The 14636-nt window shown below is 38.9% G+C and overlaps 1 protein-coding gene and 1 pseudogene across 1 annotated transcript in view; both read left to right on the top strand.

Moving 5' to 3' along the window:
* Positions 1 to 6631: 6631 nt before the first annotated feature.
* Positions 6632 to 8450, top strand: LOC131978194 (nuclear factor 7, ovary-like; annotated as a pseudogene).
* A 5706-nt stretch (positions 8451 to 14156) lies between these two features.
* The window catches only part of LOC131978025 (nuclear factor 7, ovary-like), a 1534-nt gene continuing 1054 nt past the window's right edge, over positions 14157 to 14636 (top strand). The window contains exon 1 of the mRNA XM_059341523.1: positions 14157 to 14636. This exon is cut by the window's right edge and continues 1054 nt beyond it. Coding sequence (XP_059197506.1) covers positions 14299 to 14636 — 338 coding nt within the window. The 5' untranslated portion in view covers positions 14157 to 14298.

Raw genomic sequence — 14636 nt, 5'->3', positions numbered from 1 at the left:
CAGTAAACTTGTGTAGCTGTTTGTCTTGTGTTGAACTGATGGAAATCCTCCTGTGTCTTCTGCTGCAGTTTGGAGGATGTTGACAATGCAGGGGATGATGATGATGAGGTAATCATAGCTCTTTGATTTTTCATCATAATTATTATAATTATCATGATTTATGTCAGCACTGTCTGAACATCCACAGAAAATTATTTGGTTTAAAAATGTAAAATGTGGTTACATCTACAGAAGAAGAAACGCAAATTGGAGAAGGACCTGAAGAAGAATCTGGAACGGTACGAAACATGAGGAGGAGGTTTGAGATGATGAAGAGTAGGAGGAGGAGTTTATATAGTATATATTAATCATTATATCATTTTTTACATCGTTATCTGTTAATGTTACCCTAAGGTTTATCATTAGTAATGGTTTTATTCTGTAGGTTTTTTTCTGATCTGTAAGCTTCTGCATACTTTCAGCTAAAGAAACCATTCAACGATCATTACGTTCCACTCTTTCAGGGCATTCCAGTTTCTATTTTTCTCTTTTAAAATTTTTTTTAAACTGCACTTTTTCTGCTATGTGAACAGAGAAAATCTGTAAATCTGCTTCAACCCACTCCACTGTTTCCACGTACTTTGAGTGACAGACTTAATTTGAACTTGAAACAGGTCACGCAACTTTTAACTATTAAGCTCTCATTCAGCGTTTTGATATCTTTTACGTTTTTTTGGATTATGATAGTCTACGTTGTTGCAGTTTTCATAGGTCTTCTGAGCTTTCAGCAGCTCTACACAAACATTTTCCCTCTTAAGCACCACAAATTTCACTTATCATACACATTTATTACACTTAAGTGTTGGTATTTTTGTCTTCTTTCCGATGATATGCTCATTTTAACAATCGGACTTAAACATTTGACTCTGTAAGCCTGAAAGTGACAGGTACTCCAAGCATCTCCATCCCCATAGACACTAATGTTATCTGGGACCACAAATTTCTGTTCTCATGCTTACTGTGAAAAATTGAAGTGATACGGTTTTGGATTGAGAAGCAAAAGTTGTCAAGGTGCAATATATAGAAACTGTAATCTGAGTTTCTAAGAGATTACCTGTTTTACCCAGGACCATAAACTGTGACATCACATGTTAATTTGATCTCATATTGTTGATCTGATGAAAATCCTCCTATGTCTTCTCCTGCAGAGTGGAATTATCTATTGCTTTAGCAAAAGTTCAGGAAGAGGCAGAGGTAAACAGCTCAGCTTTTTATTTTTCATCATCATCATCATCATAATTTCTGTCGACATTGTCTGAACACAAAATCATTTGTTCAAAAAAATAAAACATGTGTTTACAGTTTCTAGAGAACGAAGTTACCAGCATTGTGAAGAATGTGGTGAAGAAACTGGGAAGGTATGAAACATGAGCAAATGTAGAGGAGAAAATAATCGACCAAAAAAATGTTGACAAACATTTTTTTTTTTGAGGAGTTTACTACTTCTGTAAAAATCCTCCTGTTTCTTCTGCTGCAGTGAGCTTCAGCTGGACCCAACGGAGGTGGATGAGGCACAGGTAATGAATCCTGTCAACACTGTCTGAACATCCACACAAAAATTTGTTTAAAAAAATAAAATAAAATGTATGTTTTAACATTAACAGAAGGAAATCGATGAGGAGTCGGAGGACCTGAAGAAGGATCTGAAAAGGTATGAAACATAAGGAGTATATATAGTATCTATTGATTATTTTATATTAAATTTAAATGTATATGTATATGTATATATTGTATTGATGTGTCGAGAGTTGAAACAATAATTATTTATTTTTCTGACATTATATGTTTATTATTTGATTTAAGGACATTTTTCTTTCTTATTTTTAACATGTCATATTTCATTTTATTTATATTCATATTTATATTAGCAATGTGACTTGAGTTGCATCATTTTCACTGTGAGTTTGTGTGAAGTCAGTAAACTTGTGCAGCTGTTTGTCTCCTGTTGAACTGATGAAAATCCTCCTGTATCTTCTGCTGCAGTGAGCTGAAGTTGTCCCCAAAAGACGTGGAGGAGGCAGAGGTAATGACTTCTGCTTTATTTTTCGTCATAATCATAACTTCTGTCAACACTGTCTGAATATCCACCAAAAAAATTGTTTTGAAAAAATAACTGAAATATATGTTTACATCAACAGAAAGAAGTCGAGGAGGAGTCGGAGAACCTGAAGAAGGATCTACAAAGGTATGAAACATGATGAGTATAAAAAGTATCTATTGATTATTTCATCTTTAATCTAGATGTATATGTATATGTATATATTTTATTGATGTGTTGAGAGTTGAAACAATGATTATTTATTTTTCTGACATATGTTTTCATTCATTTGATTGAATAACTTTTTTCTTTCATTGTATTTATCAGGGCATATTTTTTTATTTCTATATATTTTAGTAATGTGACTTTAGTTGCATCATTTTCATTGTTAGTTTGTGTGAAGTCAGTAAACTTGTGCAGCTGTTTGTCTCCTGTTGAACTGATAAAAATCCTCCTGTGTCTTATGCTGCAGCCCGCAATTAGCTAAAGATGAAGCAGCAGCTGACAAAGAGGCAGCGGTAATCACTTTTTCTTTTTTTAAATAGTTTTCAACATCATCATTTCTGTCAACATTGTATGAACGCAAAATCAGTTGTCTAAAAACTAAAAATGTCTTTACAGAGTGACAAGAACCAAGATATCAGCGATACAAAGAAGGAGGTGAAGGAACTGGGAAGGTATGAAACATGAACAGGAGTAGAAATAATATCTACTTATCTTTTCACATTACTTGTGCAGCTGTTTGTCTCCTGTTGAACTGATAAAAATCCTCCTGTGTCTTCTGCTGCAGTGAGCTGAAGTTGTCCCCAAAAGACGGGGATAAGGCACAGGTAATGATTTCTGCTTTATTTTTCGTCATCATCATAACTTCTGTCAACGCTGTCAAAACATCCACAACAAAAAAAAAGTTTTAGAAAGTAAAATATATGTTCACATCAATAGAAGGCCATCGATGAGGGGTTGGAGAACCTGAAGACGGATCTGAAAAGGTATCAAACATGAGGAGGAGTATATACAGTATCTATTTATTATTTTATATTTAATTTGCATGTATATATTTTATTGATGTGTCTTGAGTTTTCACTGGGAGTTTGTGTGAAGTCAGTAAACTTGTGCAGCTTTTTGTCTCCTGTTGAACTGATGAAAATCCTCCTGTGTCTTTTGCTGCAGTTTGAAGGATGGTGATGATGCAGAGGATCAGGGTGAGAAGGAGAAAAAAGAGGTAATTACTACTGTTTGATTCTTCATCATCATTATGTTAACACTTTGTGAACCTCCACACAGGAAATATTTCAGTTGTCAGATGTACTTTTCTCCATCAGTCATTTTTTGTGATTTCAGGATTAGACGTCGGACGACGAGATGATCAAAGAATTCTTGATGTTCAGGTTTGAAACTTTCATATTTTAACCCACTTTTTGACCAATTTTTGACCACCTATTCATTTTTCTGTAGAGGAGGCATGGTTTACGATCGTCCTGTAGGGGTAAAAGCTAATTTAGGTCAATTTTGCAATCAGAAATTGACTAAATTAATATTTAATACTTTAAATGAATTAAAGTTATTCTCGGGGCACCACCTATTCACCTAGGAATAGGAAAGATAGCAAATTATAGTAAATCAGTCTCATAAAGTTAAATTATCAATTTGGAACATTGATTATTAATTATGAATATAATTATAATCAAATAACCTTATTAATATTTAGTAACGGTTGAAGGAATTTTGGAGTTCTTTTCATAGCAGAGGTTAGCAAATCACTGATTCATGTGCAACATTAAAAGGAGAAGCATATTAATCCAAAAAGATATTTATTCTAAACAAAGCAAAGCAAACAGAACACACAATAACTAATCTAAAAGACTATTTACAGTGGAAATGTGAGTGAAAAAGAATGTGTAACAAAATGGCTGACGGAGGGCGGTCATTTAAGTAAATCAAAATGGCGGGAGCCCTTTAGACCATGCGGCCCTGAAAGTCTATGTGTTGTAGGAAGCCAAGTTACAGCATATTTTATGTGGATTAGTGTGTGAGCAAATCAAATGAGTTATAGTTAATTTACATGTACAACTTAAGGTATGTAGAGCAAGATTAATCATACAACTTCAAATGATCTAGCTACACAAAATATCACCATAAATATACTTTATATATATATAAAGTATATATATATATATATATATATATATATATATATATATATATATATATATATACTAACACACAAGAGATCAACACTATTGATTAAGCTTAACAAACTTGTCCTTGCTTACTAACTGCCCAGTACTATACCACAGAGTCCAGAGTTGAAAGGGGGAAGCAGAAATCCTTTTGAAGAAGAATCCGGTTCCTGGTTGGGTTTTGGTGTTTCCAGAGTTATTTGTTGTTGGCTCCAAAAGCTTGGTGATGGTCTCTGTGATTATATCCAGTATAGATCACAGGCAGGAAACTTACAGCGTGGTGGTGGGCCCAAGCTTGGTTTGGGGCCTTGCCGGCCTTCCCTTAGAGCTGGAGAGAGAGGGAAATTGTCTGATCTACCTCCTGGAAGATCAGACCAGGACAGCCGACGTGCTGTCCCCCAGGCAGTCGAGGAGAAGAGAGGGAAGGGATGGCTGCAGGAGACTTTTGTGTCTCTACCTGGGGGTTCTACTTCCTGGCAGGGCTCAGCCAATGAGAGTGTAGATGCAGATACCTGTGGGGATGGGGTCGTTTGTCTTTGTTTGGAGGGGAACAAAGAGAGACCTCCATTTTGAAGCATGGGATGAAGAATTTGTTGAAATAATCCTCAATGCATTCAGTCATTAAATCCGTGACCCCTACAGTCCAGAGCCGTTTATTGGGCGCTAAGAATGTCTATCATAAGCGTCTGTACGTAGCTCTTAGCCGAACAGAACCTGGTATCGACAACTCTTGATTGCATTCTCCTCCTCGGGACCCAGAGAAGCCATTATTGTGATAATTGTGTAAAAGTTAGGTGATGTAAATTGAGAAGAGAAGGGGGCCTAGCACTGATCCTTGAGGCACCCCAGTGGAAAGGTTTTGTAGTTTGGACACTTCTCCCTTCCAAGATACACTTAATATGTATTTGTGTGACTCAGAATGTGTCTGACAGGATTCTTATGTTCCTGAACACACCACCTCTCCTCTGTTCATTTATATGAGTATAACTGCTGCCGGAAAAAAAAAAGATAGATGGAGCCTTTAAAGGGAAAACTGACAGCAGGAGAGAGAAAAATGTGAATATTGAGAGAAAAAAGACACTAACTGGAGTTTGTTCTTCTCTTTTCACTCAGATCCTGTTCAGTCCATAAAGGAATCATCTGTCAGCGTGGATGAACTTGAAGAAGCAGCAGGAAATTAATGTGTATCGATCAAGTGTCCACCTGAAATAAGAAATATGTAATGTAGTTTTTGTTTTTTTGTTCATTTTTTTTTACAACTGGGCTAGTGTAAGTTATAAGTTTTTCTGCTTGTGTTCAAGAAGACATGCTCTGATGTTTCTCTCAGTTTAATTTGCTGTGAAATGCTTCATGCAGAGAATCAGAGTTTAAATGAATCTGAAGGAAATGTTTGTTGTGTTTCTTGCTTTTGTGTCCAATAAAGGGTGTTTAAAAAAATGTGGATCAGTTCTGGTTTCTAATTCATTGATCAAAGAATAAGTAGCTATGTTTATTTCCTCTATGAAACTATGAACAACCACAATGAAATCAGTCACTTTTGCTGATAAAGAAAACTGTTTTGTTCCTACAAACGTGAAGAAAATCTATTTAGTTTTGACAGTATTGATTTATGAAATGATAAAAGCAGATATCCCAATTTCCTTCTATTAAAAACCGTTGAATAAACAACATAAAAGAAAACTTTGAAATTTGCTTTATCCACTGTTCAGATTTATGTCCTGCAAATTAATGCATATTTAATGAGTTCACACCTCATTTGCATATCTACACATAGATATTCAGAAAACTTGTAATGCAAAAGAATATTGTCTTGATATAAATAACAAACTGGGGAAGTTTCATGGTGATATCTTTAAGTTTAACAGCACTATCCTGCACTCTTGTGTGAGGAGAAACTGATCTTTCTCACTGTGTTTGAGTGAAACTTTCAGAGCAGATTAAATAAATATAGAGTTCACCTAACATTGGACCCAAAGTTAATCATTGTAGGTTTATACCCTGATGAACATAATACATGTAGGACAATTTTTGCTGCCTCTGAACTGTTTATTGAAGATTTATTACACTGTATAAAAAAAACAATAAATCAAAGTTCACTGTCCTTGAACTTGCTGACTTGATCAAAGAATCTCCAACAACTCGTTCTTTTATTAACATTTGCAGAAAGTAGATTTCAGTGATTTGACGACTTTGGTGGGTGATTTATTTTCATCAAAGTGTTGTCAAGTTACTCAGCTCCAAACTAATCTCTTCAATATCTTTATTTTCTCCTTTGTGATAATGCACAATATGGAAATTAGTAAAGTGAGGCTGGCAGACGCAGCTCCGCCCCTCATTCTGCTGACCTGAGACACACCAGGAGACAGACGATAAGATTCACCTGCAGAGCAAAACCACTTCTTCGACTGAAAGAGGACATTTACAGGAGGGAACACTGGGAATACTGGGATACTAACACTTCACCCAGCTGCTGAATCCACAAACTGAATGAGTGTTTAACAAGAACAGAGACTCAAAGTAAAGTAAGTTTCAGAGAACAGGGAGTGGCTGAGCTGTCTGCCTGCTGTGTTTTCACTCAGAGACTAAATGGCGTCCAGATTAGAGGAAGAACTCTGCTGTCCGTTCTGTCAGGACATCTTTAAAGATCCTGTCACTCTGTCGTGTTACCACAGCTTCTGTAAAGACTGTCTGCAGAGCTGGTGGAAGGACAAAGAAACCAAAGAGTGTCCAGTTTGTAAGAAAAGACAGTCAAAGGAAATACCTCTGAACTTTGCTTTAAAGAGCCTGTGTGAGGCCTTCTTACAGGAGAGAGATCAGAGAGCTTCAGAGCCTCTCTGCAGTCTGCACTCTGAGAAACTCAAACTCTTCTGTCTGGACCATCAGCAGCCAGTGTGTCACATCTGCAGAGACTCAGAAGAACACTCCAACCACAGATTCAGACCCATCGATGAAGCTGCACAACAACACAAGAAGGAACTTCAGGAAACTCTGGAGCCTTTAAAGAAGAAGTTAAAGGGTTTTAAAGAAGATAAAGTGAAGTTTGATCAAACAGCAGAACACATTCAGGTCCAGGCCCGACGCACAGAGACGCAGATTAAGGAGCAGTTTAAGAAGCTTCACCAGTTTCTAGAAGAGGAAGAGGAGGCCAGGATGGCTGCACTGGGGGAGGAAGAGGAGCAGAAGAGTCAGATGATGAAGGAGAAGATGGAGGCTCTGAGCAGAGAGATAGCAGCTCTTTCAGACACAGTCAGAGCCACAGAGGACAAGCTGAGAGCTGAACACGTCTCATTCCTGCACAACTACAAGGCTGCAGTGGAAAGAGTCCAGCAGCGCCCCCTGCTGGAGGATCCACAGCTGCCCTCAGGAGCTCTGATAGACCAGGCCAAACACCTGGGCAACCTGGCCTTCAACATCTGGAACAAGATGAAGGACATGGTCTCCTACAGTCCTGTCATTCTGGACCCAAACACTGCTCATCTAGAACTCCTGAATCCTGTCTGAAGATCTGACCAGAGTGAGACGAGGAGAGGAACAGCAGCTTCCTGATAATCCAGAGAGGATTGGTCGTTACTGCTCCATTCTGGGCTCTGAGGGCTTTAACTCAGGGACTCACAGCTGGGAGGTCCAGGTTGGAGACAGTAAAGGCTGGTCACTGGGTGTGTTAGCAGAGTCTGTCCAGAGGAAGGGAAGCATACAGTCTGGATTATGGATAATAGGGTTCTATAGCGATAAATACATAGCACTCTCTCCATCACATCCAGACACTGTTCTCCTATTGGAGAAGAAGCTCCAGAGGATCAGAGTGAATCTGGACTGGAACATAGGAAAGCTGTCGTTCTCTGATGCTGACACTAACACACACATACACACCTTCACACACACTTTCACTGAGAGGATGTTTCCATATATTCTAACTTGGTCTACTCTCCCACTGAGTGTTTCACCCCTGAAGGTCTCTGTGGCTGCAGAACAACAGCAATAGATGATGATAAACGTGTATTTCAGGAATTATCTCCTGACTCTTTGAGTGACTTGTGACTGTGTTGTTTTGATTGACAGCAGCTTCATGAATCACAGGGCGAGGTGTTTTTTATTCCAACTCCCATTACCATAAACTGTTCTGCTGCACTCAGCAGATAGAAAATGAGATTAAAGCCTTATATCTTATCTTAAAGCTTATTCTTTCATTAGCAATTTATTGGCAATTATTTAGATTATTATTATAAGTTGTATGCCTTTAATTGTATTGCCAACTTTCTTTTCTTCCTGTTTTGTCTTTAATCTGGTTTGAATGTAGGACGCTGTTTGAAACGTAAATAAAAAAAGAACAAACCACAGTAGACTGTCATCTGTTTTATTATTATTATTATCATTATTATTATCATCATCTTACTTTTAAACAATGAAAATTAAATCACAGGATTAGGAAGTTATTATTTACTCTTATTTTATTTTATTTATATATTTCACTATTATGTTTTTTCTTTCTTTTTTCTAGTGGAAACTAAAAACCGGACATTTGATCAAGACTGGGTTGTTTAAAATATTTTACTTTTATTTCAGTAGCAATTAATTAATGAATATCTTGGTCCGTCTTTTTAATCATTATCTCATTTTAAGTGCTGTTTCGATTTTAGTATTATTATACATTTTGTTAGTTAGTTATTATTAAGTTAGTTTTTTAATTGACTGTTCGCAAAAGCTCCGCCCCTTGGTTACTGTTGCTATGTACCAAGCTCCCAGGACCATCAGCAGCCACGGAGCGGAGCGGCGCTGTTTGTGTCAACGATTATTTTTTGGGTTTTGGAAATGGGAAAAAAAACGACTCCTCCCTCTACGGACATTCTTCTCTAAGTAACGGTTGCTAAGGTAGGATTCTTAGTAACGGTTGCTAAGGTAGGATGCTTAGTATTGGTTGCTAAGGTAGCATTGGACGAGGTAGAGGCAGGAGTTTTGTGAACAGTCTATCGATCCATATTCAATTTGTAAATGGGGTATTGTGTTATTTCATCTTTCAAAAGTTACATAGTACCGATTTAAGGTAAAAATAAATAAATAAATCTCAAACATTATTAGTAGTAGTTGTAGAATTCATTGCAGCCCATTAAATAATTACAGATGGATCAGATTTAGGAAAAGATGATTATTTGAAGGAGAAAATGGGGGAAAAATGTCAGATAAAAGGCTGGCTTTTATAAATGTGCTCCTTTATAACCTATAATGCAGCCCGCCACCAGGGGGCGAGCTGTCATGTCTGTGGTCACCACTGTATTTAACCTTAGAGCCATCCAGGTACAGTGTATGGACTAGATGTGCCAGGTTGCATTATATAACAATAATATTGGTGTTTAACACACAGGTGCATATCTAACAAATCAAACTATATTGATGAGCAAATTGTGACAAAACTTTGGATATTTCACAGCCAATAATTCTCTTAATATTTTTAAATATGCTTTGTTTTTGTTGTGATCAATCACAGATCTCATGTTCCGAACAAAATCAAACAATTTAGAGATTTTTTTCATCTTCTGCTAATTCTTGAATCACAGGAAATGGTTTGTCATGTCAATATGTAGATTTTCAGAAGAAAACACATTAATGACACTGAAATATTTACTTTTATTTTGAAAAAATCATTAAAGTTAGTGTTTCAGTACACAAAGTATGTGTGTGTGTGTGTGTGTGTGTGTGTGTGTGTGTGTGTGTGTGTGTGTGTCCATACTGTAAAAACAGAAAAAATAACATAATTTTTAACGCATTTATTGCTTCATGTCTTCAGTCTGACTAAAGAGTTTTAAAGTCACTGATGAAGGAAAAATAAATCAGAGAGCAAAAGTTAAGTTGTAATTTTAGGAAAACAAATTCATTGAGAGAAAAAAATGTTTCTCAATATCAGAAATCTGAATCTGTAATTATGTAATGAGAAGAGTCAAAGTATGACATGATATGGCTGCAATTTTATGAATATGACTATTAAATCTTCAAAAAGTCAAAAAGTATTTCAGTCAGTTTGGGTCTTCTTCCAGACCTCGGCAAAGTGGCTACACTTGTATGAAACATGAATAAAAACATAACACATCAGTTCATATTTACAATAAACAACAAAGTTTATCAGTTTGAACATTAAATCTTGTTTTACAGTTTAATTGAATATAAAAGAGAATCTTTTCTCTTATAAAATATTTCTTTCCCTTATTTCTGTCACTGGCTTTCACCACATCAACATTAGGTTAATAATCAGTGAAAGTGGCTCAGATTATTACAATAAAACTGGAGGGTTTAACAGCAATATCCTGAACTCTTGTATCAGGAGAAACTGATCTTTCTCACTGTGTTTGAGTGAAAGACTTTCAGAGCAGATTAAATAACTGTAGATTTCACTCAGAGCTGTTTATTAGGGGTGTGACGATACTCTCAGCTCACGAGACGAGACACGATATTGGGTTCACAAGGACGAGACGAGACTTTAAGAAAACTACAATGACAAAATATATGACTGGACCAACAGACTTTTATTTAACCAAGTTGCACATGCATTTTGAAATGTTTTATTATAACTCTTTACATGCATGATGTGTTACGTCCTTGAGGTACGTTGTGTGTGTTTTGGGTTTTGCTCTGTTTGTGCCTCAGGATTGAGGCACTCGTATTGTTATCTTTGACTGTTTATTGGGCATTAGGTTTAGTTTTTCTTTTTCATATTTAGTCACATCACACTCCGAGTATTACCTTTGTTAGTCTCACTAGTTTATGGGTGGTTGCATTGCTGTATTTTTGTTTGTGTAGAGTAAGTGTAAGCGTAGTCAGCCAGAGTTCCTTTGTTTGTTGTGTTTTAAGTAAGATAGTTTTGGGGGGGAAAAGCGAGTTAGGAAGATTGTTTTAGTTTGTTTGTTTTATGAGTTGGCGCCACCCTCCGCCCTTTGTTCATTGCCTCACATTATACCAACTTGTATCTAGCCTGAAGAAGGTTCTCCTTTCGTTACCTTTGTTTTATTTTGCTGTTACTCAATAAAAATCTGTATTTGCCTGAGTACACCGGCGTTGTGTTGCTTCCCTTTCCCCTAGACCCCAACTGGGTTGTAACATAAGTGGGGGCTCGTCCGGGATATAACTTATTCCCGTGACACTAAAGATTTATATTGTTTCATAGCAAATTGTATTTTGTGTGCAAAAATGGCCCCGTTCAATTTGGAAGAGTTCATTGAAAATCCTACCCTTGAGCAAATTGATTGTTGCCGTAAGGATGATTTATTTGAAATTGCTGGACACTTCAGTATTTCGGTCTCCCGGCAGCTTCTGAAAAAAGAGCTGAGGGCTCATATCATGAGGAAACTGGAGGAATTGGGTGTTTTGGTTTTGTCGCCTACTGCTGAGTCGCATGTGCAGTTTGTCAGCGGCCCGACAGAGGGTAGCTATGAAGGAGAAAGTTTCGGTGCTGAGGCGGAGGTAAAGGCGACTGATGCCCCGAGTGCTGCCTTTGAGGTAGCGGGCAGAGTGAAAACTCCTGTTACACTCCCCCGGTATGATCCTTTTTCTCCTGCGTCCCCTGGGTCTTGGGATGGGGCTAGGCTGAAAGTACGCTTAGCCCATCTCCAGTTGGAGGCTCAGGAACGCCAAGCCCAGCTTGATGTTGATTTCCGTCTGCAAGTCAGAAAATGGAAATAGAAGCAGATAAAGCTGTAAGGCTGCGTAAACTCGAGCTTGACGCACAAAAGGAGGCTCATGTGCAAGAGGAGGCGACTGTGGGTGCCCCAACACCTCCTGGTTTATCACGAAGTTCATTTGATGTCAGTAAACATATTGCCCTGGTGCCGGTATTCCGAGAGACTGAAGTGGACTCTTATTTCAGTGCGTTTGAACGTCTTGCCATGGCTCTAAATTGGTCCTTAGATGTCTGGTCACTATTAGTACAGTGTAGGATCCATGGGAAAGCCGAGGAGGTTGTGTCAGCTCCTTCCTTGGAGGACAGTTTAGATTATGAAGTTGTGAAAGCCGCAGTTTTGCATGCATATGAGCTTGTGCCAGAAGCCTACAGGCAAAAATTTAGACATCACAAAAAGTCACCCACCCAAACTTATGTTGAGTTCGCCAGGGATAAGGGGAATCTATTTGACAAATGGTGTACTGCTGGTAAGGTTGATGATTTTTCTGCTCTGCGTGAGCTTATGCTCCTAGAGGAGTTCAAGAGATGTGTTCCTGACCGCGTGGTTGTGTATTTAAATGAACAAAAGGTTCGATCCTTGTCTGCTGCAGCTGTTTTAGCTGATGAGTTTGTGCTAACACATAAAGTAACTTATCCCTCCATTCCTGATCAACCTCGTTCAGGTACTCCTGCTCAGAGTAACACTAGGAGAGATCCAGTTGGTCGTAGAGAGGAGAGGGAATGCTTCTATTGCCACAAAATCGGTCATGTTATTGCAAACTGTTTTCTGCTAAAACGAAAGGAGCAACAACAGTCCCAAAATATGCAGGAGGCAAAGGGTATTGGGTTGATCCATTCAGGGTTTGATGAAAAAATCTTGCTTCCGAGTGAAACGCCCGATCCCTGTTTTCAACCGTTCATTTTTGAAGGGTTAGTGTCGCTCACAGGTAAAGCTTCAGACCAATTGCCAGTTCAGATTTTGAGAGACACTGGATGTTCACAGTCGGTCATTCTCACCAAAGCGTTGCCGTTCAATGAAAAGTCTGCATGTGGTTACAGCACCGTACTCACTGGCATTGAAATGGGTTACACCCCTCGGCCGCTGCACCGCGTTCATGTAAGTTCAAAGTTAACCTCTGGATTCTTCAATGTAGCTGTGTGTCCCGTTTTGCCGATTCGTGGCATTACTCTGTTGATGGGCAATGACATTGCAGGAGGTAAAGTCATGCCTGCGCTTGAGGTACTGGATGCGGCGCCGACTCTTGCCGATACAGAGGCTTCCGAGCCGCATCTGTTTCCTTCATGCGTAATTACACGTGCGCAAACACAGAAGGGTTGTGTTGAAACTGTTTCGGAGGAACAGAAAGTTATTGATCGCTCCGATAGTGTGGTAATGAAGGTTTTTTCAGGGCAGGACAACACTGAGACCGGTTTGGATAAGAGCCAATCAGAGGCTAAAACGGATCTAGTTGGCACAAGCACCACAACCTCCGACGCACCAAGGCTGCCTGTGACTCGCGAGCGGCTTGTCGCTGCTCAAAAAGTGGACCGGAGCTTACGTAAGTGCTGCACTACCGTGGTGAGTAGTAATCAGACTGTAACCGAGAACTCAAGTTACTTTAAAAATAATGTGTTCATGCATGAAGGGTTACCTGTGCAGACAGATGGTCCAGCTCTGCCTTTGAGAGTGTCTAAACGCTTCTCTGTTATGCCTTCGTCCTTGCTACTTCTGATTTTGCTTGTTTTGTCTAGTTGGAAGTTGATGCTAGTGCTGCAGCCGGTTAGCTATTTTTCTTGCAAGTTCACCAAACACCAACTCAGGTATTCGACTATTGAAAAGGAGACACATGCGCTCCTGTGGTCCAATCGGCACTTTGAAATGTACATTGGTTATTATGTAAATGTAGTTGCCGATGTAATATCAAAGAGTTTAGATATCGTATTGTAGTAAACCCTGCAGGTTTACATTTATGTGGGGGGGGTGTTACGTCCTTGAGGTACGTTGTGTGTGTTTTGGGTTATGCTCTGTTTGTGCCTCAGGACCGCAGCAGCGTCAGGGCCGTCCTGTTGTGTAAACACAACAGGACGTGTTCTGTTGTGTGTACACACCGACCAGGAGACAGGACACATACGCAAACCAGGAAAAAAGGACACACACACACACACCAGGAGACAGACGATAAGATTCACCTGCAGAGCAAAACCACTTCTCCGACTGAAAGAGTAAATTTACAGGAGGAAACACTGGGAATACCGGGATACTAACACTTCACCCAGCTGCTGAATCCACAAACTGAACGAGTGTTTAACAAGAACAGAGACTCAAAGTAAAGTAAGTTTCAGAGAACAGGGAGTGGCTGAGCTGTCTGCCTGCTGTGTTTTCACTCAGAGACTAAATGGCGTCCAGATTAGAGGAAGAACTCTGCTGTCCGGTCTGTCAGGACGTCTTTAAAGATCCTGTCACTCTGTCGTGTTACCACAGCTTCTGTAAAGACTGTCTGCAGAGCTGGTGGAAGGACAAAGAAACCAAAGAGTGTCCGGTTTGTAAGAGAAGACAGTCAAGGAAAGAAAATCCTAACTTTGCTTTAAAGAGCCTGTGTGAGGCCTTCTTACGGGAGAGAGATCAGAGAGCTTCAGAGCCTCTCTGCAGTCTGCACTCTGAGAAATTCAAACTCTTCTGTCTGCATCATCAGCAGCCAGTGTGTCTCGTCTGCAGAGACTCAGAAAAACACTC

Source organism: Centropristis striata, chromosome 9 (assembly GCF_030273125.1).
Source record: "Centropristis striata isolate RG_2023a ecotype Rhode Island chromosome 9, C.striata_1.0, whole genome shotgun sequence".
Taxonomy (NCBI): domain Eukaryota; kingdom Metazoa; phylum Chordata; class Actinopteri; order Perciformes; family Serranidae; genus Centropristis; species Centropristis striata.
The sequence above is the reverse complement of the archived record's forward strand: the minus strand, read 5'-3'. Positions and strand labels throughout refer to the sequence as shown.